The sequence below is a fragment of the Belonocnema kinseyi genome, chromosome 3 (genome assembly GCF_010883055.1).
Source record: "Belonocnema kinseyi isolate 2016_QV_RU_SX_M_011 chromosome 3, B_treatae_v1, whole genome shotgun sequence".
Lineage (NCBI taxonomy): Eukaryota > Metazoa > Arthropoda > Insecta > Hymenoptera > Cynipidae > Belonocnema > Belonocnema kinseyi.
In genome coordinates, this window is record NC_046659.1 from 26,401,881 (window position 1) to 26,410,978 (window position 9,098).

The following is a 9,098-nucleotide window of genomic DNA, read 5'->3' on the forward strand; positions in this document are numbered from 1 at the left end:
TTGTGTGTGTGTTGATTTTAGGCCTAAACCTTTGAATTTAAAATAAAAAGAGAGTTCGTCTCGGTCATCTGAAAGTGGCTGACCCGATCATTGTGAAGGATCAATTTGGACATCTCGGATCGTCGATGTGGTTGTCTCTAACATTCAACTCAATCGTACCGGATGGTCGATTCAATTAAATCAGAGAGTCGACGTGGTAATTTCCGATGGTCGATTCGGTTATTTTAAAGGGTCGACTTGATTAAACCGAAGTTTCAATGTAAATATTTAAAGAAGGAAAATTCGATTATCGCAGCGGATCAATTCGAAAATCTGAGTAAGCATTCCGATAATAATCTTTAATAAAAAAATACTAATTCGTTTACAAATAGTTAAAAATCGAATTAACGAGACAAATTTTATGAATTTAATTTTAACGCTTTTTTTACGAATTCGTATTTTTTACTGATGATTGGTATAGAATAAAAACTATTTATGAATTGGTAAAAGCCATCGTACAATGGAATTAGTATAATATTATATACGAATTCAGATATAGAGTATACAATATTCAACATGGTATTCAAAAACATTACATATATATAATTTTCTATACAAAATTATCAATTTTAAACAAGATTCTCAAACAAAAAGTTCAAATATCCACAAAGAAGAATAATATTCTACCCCGAAAGTCGAGTTTTCGAACAAATATATGAACTTTCAACCAAAAAGTTCAATTTTTAACAAAGGAGATTCACAGAAAGAAACAAAATGTAATCTTTAAAGTGATTTCAGAGTAAACTTTACCTGTTTCAACTCTATTGAATCTTGTTTCGATGCAAAAAAATTCAACTTTATCTGCTTGAAAATTACCTGCAACAAAAATTCACTTCTGTTCTGTCTGTGTTAGTTTTTTTAACCAAACATTGAATAGATAAATGTTTGGATTAAAAACTAATAATCTCAACAATAAAAATGGATTTTCAAAAAAGTTGTTAAATATTTAACCAGACAAATGAATAACTACCCAAAAGATTAATTCTCTAGCAAAAAAGACGAATTTTTAACAAAATACATCATCTTTTAGCAAAATTATTTAATTTTAAAGCCAGAAAGAGAACTTTTCTACAAACAGTTTGATTTCTAACACACAAAATATGATTGTTCAACTAAAAAGTTTACTTTTCAAGCCAAAAAGATTGAAACAGAATTTTCACAATAAAAGTTAATTTAAAATGAAATGCTTGAATTTTCAATCAAAGATCCATCTAAAAGTAGAACTATCAACAAGAAAGGATAATTTTTTACCAAATAGTTTGATTTTTAACCAAAATATTGAATTTTCGACCAAGAAAACTAATGTTCTATCAAAAAATACGATTTTCTAACTTATCCAATATATATGGTAAAAATTTAACCAAACATGAAATAGTTACATTTTCCGCTAAACCAAATTTTAACAATAAAAAGAAATGATTAGCAAAGTTTAATTTTCGGCCAAATATTTGAATTTCAAGGCGAAAGGACGAATTTTCTACAAATTAGTAGAATTTTTACCTCAAAAGTTTATTTTAAATGTAATAATTGAATTTTCAATCAAAAATTTGAGCTTTCAACTGAAAAAGCAATTTTCTTAACCAAATAGTTTATTTTTCACCTGAAATAGATAAATTTTTTACCAAAAATTAAGTAGTTTAACTGTCATTGTAAAAGATTTACTTTCAACCCGGCATGAAACGAATTTTCAGAAAAATGGTTAAATTTTCATCCAAAGAAATAAATCGTCAATTAAAAAACAAAATTTTAAGCAAAGCAGTTGCATTTTTCAAACAAATAATCTAATTTTTAATCAATTGAAATTAATTCTGAACCCAGAATATAATAGTAGCCTATTGAATAAAAAAGAAAAACTTTTGCCCAGAAAGTTGCATTGTATACTAAATCCACAGAAAATGTGTAACATCCTTTAAATTAAAAAATATTTTTAAAAACTAATCTTTTTCAAAAATTTGAATTTTCTAGAGCATAGTTGACTTTCTAACCAAATTCTTAAATTTTAAATAGAGAAAGATGTTTTTTGTATATAAAAAAATAGAATTTTTTACCCGAAAATAAGAAAGTTCTAACAAAAATTTCATTTTCCCCCAAATCATTCTCCCCAACAGGGAAGTTTTAACAAAAATGTTTAATTTTCTACCAAAGACATCAATTTTCTGCTAAAATTATGAATCACAAAACAAATGAATTTGTAAGAAATCACATAAATTTTAAAACAGTTGAATTTTCAAGACAAATATTCGAATTTTCTATACAAAACAGTGGAATTTTAAACCCAATAACATGAAGTTTCTATGAAAAAGTGAATTTTCAATAAAATAGTTATATTCTAAGTTAAATCGTTTACTTTTCACCTTAAAAATAAAATGTGAACAAAATAAATACATTTTTAACCAAATAGTTGGATTTTCAATTGAGAAGATTAATTTTCTACCTAAAAAGACGAATTTTCGACAAACTACATAAATTTTGAATCAAGCAGTTGAGTTTCGAAAATTAAAAGATCATCAATTAATCAGAAATAAAAAAGGTAAATTTTCATTTCGAAAAATTAAGTTTTCATTGCAGAAAACTATTTTTAATAAAAAAAAGAAGAAATATTCTACAAAAAAGTTGAATTTTTTTATCCCATACTTAACTTTCCAACCAAACTGCTGAATTTCAAAGACAAAAAGACGAATATCTTATATGAAACCATAGAATTATCAACAAAAAATATATAATTTTAACAAAATAGTTCAATTTTAGGTTAAAAAATAATTTCTTACTCAAAAAAAGAAAAATCCTAAAAAAGAAAAATTACTTTTTTCGGAAGATATAAATTTTCTTTCAACCTTGAATAAGGATATAAATAGATATAAATAAAGTGAATCTGTCCCTGACGATTAATTACCTCTAAATATATTGTGCAATTACCCTGGCCCTGGAATGTGTGCCCATACATGAATCTCATGGATCTCAAGGGTGGAAGGATGTTCGAACTGAAAATTAAAGATTTGCTTTTAAATTAATAGATACAATTCAAGTTTAGGTTAAATAGATTAATGCTGCAATTAACAGTGATTACTAAAATAATGATAATCTAGTGCAAACTTACATTAACCTCAAAAAGAGTAAAATTAAATATCTCAAATGTCATTAGTTATGTAAAATATTATTATTACTATTACTTATTTTAAAAAGGTACTTACAGAATAAGATGGTTTAATTAAATCCTCAACAGATGCACGCACTTTACACATGAACACGCTCGTATTGACAATCCCGTAGTTATCCCTGATAGTGAGTCTGAGGTTCTTATAAAAGTCAGGCTGGCCGTAAAATGAGAGTATTTTTAACTGTGCCGACAAAATTTTTGAAGGATCGTTCGACCATGTAGAAGGAATGTCTGGTTCTGTACATTTTGACCTTCTAACTGTGACCATCCATTTTTCTCCGTATATCTGCATAACGAAACACAATTATAAGAAAGGACAAATTTTCAAACTTTAGAATTTTCTATTTGGTATTTCCCTCAAACTCGATGTACACGACCGGCCTCTTACTTTAAATTTAATTAATATTAGTTTGAATTAAATGATCATTTCTTTCAAGATTTTAAATTATAGGATTTGTTTAAATTAAATATGTATAATAATAACAATGCTTACTATAATTTGACTTGACAGAATCCAGTTGCTCATTCAGGAAAATATGTACTACAATTGAAAGTACTAACAACTTTATTGTACTCGCGTATGGTCTAGAACAAAGAAATATTTTTTTGCCTCAGTGAAATATTTTTTTGCTTCAAATATTCCAAAATTTTCTGCGGGAAAATAGTTTTTTGAGTCTATAGAATATTTGCTTGACCTCAAAATATATTTCATTCCATCAATTCATATTTTCTCATTTCAAAGAAATATCAATTCCAATTCCTGATACATTCATTTGGAACAATGAGTCCTTCTTTGATTTAAAGAAATATTTCGAACCGACCAATAGGTTGTATTTCAAAATAAAACAATCTTAACTTTATCCTAATAACATTTGTCTGGCTAAAAGAAATTATTTTTTGATTAAAAGTGCATATATTTATTTCACACAAACAAATATTTCTTTGAAAATAAACAGGACTTTAAGTTACTTCAGCCAAGTAAAATTCACTTGGTACAAATTATCCATTTTACATTCCCATTCATGAGAGTGTAATGTAATCATCCAAATTTTCGATCTCTGGTTTTTAACGGATTTTTACGTTTCGGCACTCACGGAATCCGAAAATAATAAAATTTTATCAGTGTCTGTATGTATGTATGTCTGTATGTATGGTTACCTGAATGTTGTAGCCACGCTAACTTTTGAAGGATTTGTCCAATCAAGTCAGCCTTTGGTACACTTGTTAAGGTTCCTAAAATGAAGGTTAAGTTCGTTAATAAGTTATTTTCACCTAAAATTAAAACATTTAGAGCATTTTCAAAATTTTAAGAAAAAAAATTCAAATTTAAAAATTGTTGTCAAAGTTTCTTATAGATGGGTAGAAGACTTGCAAATTGTCAAAATAAAATATTTAATTTCGATGAAAATTAGAAAAGCTGTATAATTTTGAATATTTTTGAAAATGTTCAGAAAACTAGAAAAACATATTTTTCTAAAAGATTAGCAAATTTCATTTAAGTTCATCACTAGATATCAAATATATTTAGAAACTATGTCAGTTAAATTTTCAGATGAGACAAAATTTCAAAAAGTTATATGCTTTTTAACATTTTGAAAATTTTCAAAAAAAGGAAAAAAAATTTTTTAGTAGGTTAAGAAATATCAATCTTAATTTCTACTAGGTATAAAATATATGTTTTTTAAGAGATTTATAAGTTAAAAGCGTTGTTTTTAGTAGATTCTAACAAGATTTACAAATTATCTTGATGACGTTTTTCAATTAGACACAAGTTATCGAGCGCGAAGCGCGAGTTTCGTAATGAGAATATAATCGTTAAAGCCGTAGATGCTTTGAAAACCTTCTTTAAAAACAAATAGAAAAAAATTTCAGTTGCAATTTATGGCTGTAATTCCTCAGAAGTTTAAATCGCAATTTTCGGTTTTAATTTATGGTATTTACGATACTTGAAACATTTTAGTTAAAGTGTCCGCATTAAACGTACGAAAACGAGCGCGAATAGCGAAAGCTTAGCCGCCGTAACGGTAACGCGTTACTTTTTTTAAAGTAACGTGTAACGTGTAAAATACTGTAAAGGTCCCCTTGTTAGACATATTCCGTTGCATACGGTTGCATTGCAGCTTCGGAGCCCTGATTGTAGGCTGTTGATCTTTGTGAACAAAAAAATGGCGCTTCGTCTCACTGAATCTGAGTGCCGTACAATATTACTTGCGAACTGTCATGAATTTTACATTATATCCCTTTTTGCACCAAACGAATTTCAGAATACTTTATGAGACTAAATTTCAATGATTTTTAAAAAAAAGGTAATATAAATTGTTTCTTTCTATTTCTTTGCATTCCATTTTAAATGTACGCACTTCTTCCAAAAAAAGACTTTTGATTTTCTTTAAACTGTGATAAATTCCAAAACTACAGGATCATAGTGTAGGTGAAATACCATAAACTGCGGAGTAATCGCAATACTTTTTTTTGCAGCGTTAAAAATGTTAAAAAATGTCACTAACTTCTGCTAAATGTAACTTCAAGCCCATCCATAATAGCTCAAGTAGTATGTTGCGCGCGAAATTTAAAAATAAAATTCTCTCTCACTTGCATCGCAGCGTTGTTGTCTGAGGTTTCCACTGCTTGGCGCTAGTGTCCAGACAACATTCTTAAAGTTACCGACGGAACGCGCATTAACTGCTACTAAAAGGAGATGCATTTGAAGGCGCCTTCGACCCATGTAAATGACAAGTATTTTATTTTTTAAAGTTCTTAACGCTGCAATAAAAAGTATTGCGATTACTCCGTGAGTTTCTAATGCAAATTTTAAAGTAGAATCCGAATTTCAACTATTTAAAAGTTGATTTTGCTGGGTTCTTTTTAGTTTTTTAAAAAGGAACCGAATGGGGACCCAATGGGGTCTTTACGGGTACTTTGTAGAGGCTCCCTTCGGTTCCTTGGGTCCGCCAGGGAGCAAGGCTGCTTATCGGGAAATGGGGCGGGGTAAGTTGTGCGTACAATTTGGTAAAATATTATTGCATCAAAACCAAAACAAAATAAAGTTCGTAAATGACAAATTCGGAAGAAATGTTTAAAATCTTTACGATGGTTTAACAAATTAAAAAAAACTTGTATTCTTCCTGTACTTTGGAATGCAAGCATTGGAATATCCCATTCTACAACTATTTGACTTAACAAGGATTACGGAAATTCATACAGATGCCAGTTCGAAAGAATTGGCAGCAATGCTTCTGCAACAAGCCGATGATTTAAAAATGCATCTAGTATACGCAATGAGCCGAAGGACGAGCGAAGCTGAACGTATTTATCATTCCAGAAACTAGAATTGATGACTATTTTGTGGGCAGTCGCTCGATTAAGACCACTTCTCTTAATATTAAATTTACTTGAAATCATGTTTCAATTACGAACTGTCATCATTCCCACTTTGGATTTTCAGTGAGAAAGGCCTAGTGAGAAAGACAAAAAAATCATCCTTGTACAACATATATGGCTGTCTTGAGAATCATGAGAAACATCTGGAAGGATGTAAATATGTTTTAGATGGGGGAAATTTGATTCATCGTGTTGTACGTTAAAAGAACACCACGTTGGCGGACATTTACAATACACATGTACTATTTATTCGCAAACATTACAGCAACAACGTTGTTATTGTATTTCACGGTTATTCATTAAATGAAGCCAGTACGAAAAATGTTGAACCTCAGTAGCGTCTTTTGACCAATTTTTTACCCAAAATTTTATTTAAGGAAAATACAGTTTGAACTATGCCTCCAGAAAAATTCATAAATAATCTTTAAAATAAAGCACGTTTGATTTCTCAATTACAGCAACGACTTCAAAACGAAAGTTTTAACATACTTATTGCTAATTGCGATGCTGATGTGCTAATCGTGCAGACTTCCATCAATGATTCCCATCGGAATAAAACAGTTGTAGTTGGACAGGAAGTGGATCGACAACATTCTTATCGAGTATATCATCAGTTCCAAACATGGTGAGGACAATTTTTAGAACCAGTACTGTGGGGTTGGAAAAGAGGAAAAAATAGTTTATTTCCAGTTTATACTACTGAGGCACCAGCTCCATCTAACATAATGAAGTTGATCGTTTGTTTATGTAAAATGGGATGAGGTAAACGTTGTGGATGCGTAAGAGCTGGACTAAAATGTTTCGTAATATGTCTAAATTGACAACGCACAGATTGCCTTAATGAAGGTAACAGTTTTCAACTACATTTGAACAAATATTTGAACGTGTGCAGTGGATTAGGCTTCCTGGGGAAACCACATTAAAAAAAGACACCACAAACTCTCACTCATAGGTGATGTGAAAATGAGCAGCAGCAGCTGCTGCTGCTGCTGCTGCTGCTACTACTGCTGCTACTGCTGCTACTGCTGCTACTACTGCTGCTACTGCTACTGCTGCTGCTGCTGCTGCTGCTACTACTGCTGCTACTACTACTACTACTACTACTACTACTACTACTACTACTACTACTACTACTATTACTACTACTACTACTACTAGTACAAACTTATATATCATTGAATAATAACTTATAAATTAATTTTATTGTTAAAAAATAGTGAAAATCGTATTTATTAATTATTTAATACATTATACATATATACATAGGCTTTAATTAATTTTTCATCAAATAAATCACTGATATATTCTCCGAATAAAGTTTATATAATTTCTAATTGTTTAAATAATAAATATTTAATGAACAGTATTTATAGAAAACTGTCTGCTCTACAATTTTAGTTCTATACATTATGAGAGAGAAACCACCCCCTTTCGAGATATGTGCAAGAGAAAAAGCGTGCGGACTTCAAGCTCAAATAAAGTCATTTCGAATTTTTTCTACTATTTTTTTATACTGGAGTATTTTTCTCGATAGATGCATGCTTTTCGAAATAATCGCCAAAAACCAATTTTTGGGGGTTGTGTGTTAGATTTAAGGGTGTTACCTACCACCGGCCAGAGGGAAACTCTTTTGATATTTGATTCGGATGCCATATGGAACCAGGTACGATAGATATCAAAACTTTATACATTTTTTCTGGTAAAAAGTCTAATTGTACTGGAATATAAAGAGCGTTGAGTCGTTCGTTTGTGCGAAGTCTACTACGGCTAGTTAATTTGTCTACAATATTAACATCTGTATTTATTTTGTACTATCTATGCGAGCTCAGGTCGCCTTATTTTATTTGCGAATAATGATATTTATTCTTGACACTGCACAAAGGTCATATAGTACTATAATTTACCGTAGTTTGCATAAAATCGAAATACTTTCTTTTTTTGTTTGTGCGTACATTTGAAATAGAAAGTCCATAAGGTTTCCTACTTAATCTTTTATTTTACATTAATTATAATGCATTTACTTTTAAAGGTGGAAGCGCTAGACCTTCTAGCACCGTGTGTTGGAGAGCTTGTAGGAGGCAGTCTGCGTGAAGATAGTTATGAAAAGTTGCAATCAAAGTTACCGCCGAATCGAAACCTTGCTTGGTATTTAGAACTCCGGAAGTTTGGTAACGTGCCAACCGGTGGTTTTGGAATGGGATTCGAGAGATATTTGCAATTTGTTTTAAATGTTGAAAATATTAAAGATACAATTCCTTTTCCTCGTTGGCCGCATAACTGCAATTTGTAAATAAAGTTTTCGGGACTGCTGCGGACAGGATGCTGAAGGCAGATTTCGAGATACCAGTCTTCATTCAAGAATCATCATTTGGATAATTTCACCACCTTGTATCATGCTTGTGTCTAACTGATTAAAAGACCAAATTTGAAATAAAAAAAAGTTTAATATCTCCACAGTAGGACACTGAAAATTTCTTTTTATTTTGATATCCATCTTGCTCAGCTTATCAACTGCATGGAA

General features: G+C 30.3%; 1 protein-coding gene across 5 annotated transcripts in view; it reads left to right on the forward strand.

Moving 5' to 3' along the window:
* Positions 1 to 9,098, forward strand: part of LOC117168979 (probable asparagine--tRNA ligase, mitochondrial) — a 197,001-nt gene that overhangs the window by 144,259 nt on the left and 43,644 nt on the right. For 2 of the 5 annotated variants that reach the window (XM_033354995.1, XM_033354996.1), the window contains exon 4: positions 8,607 to 9,041. The exons of 2 other annotated variants lie outside the window; for them this stretch is intronic. In XM_033354995.1, coding sequence (XP_033210886.1) covers positions 8,607 to 8,867 — 261 coding nt within the window. In that variant the 3' untranslated portion in view covers positions 8,868 to 9,041. Of the gene's footprint in view, positions 1 to 7,035; positions 7,203 to 7,267; positions 7,296 to 8,606; positions 9,042 to 9,098 lie in introns of those variants that run through there. One more of the 5 variants, XM_033354997.1, reaches the window with a different exon arrangement.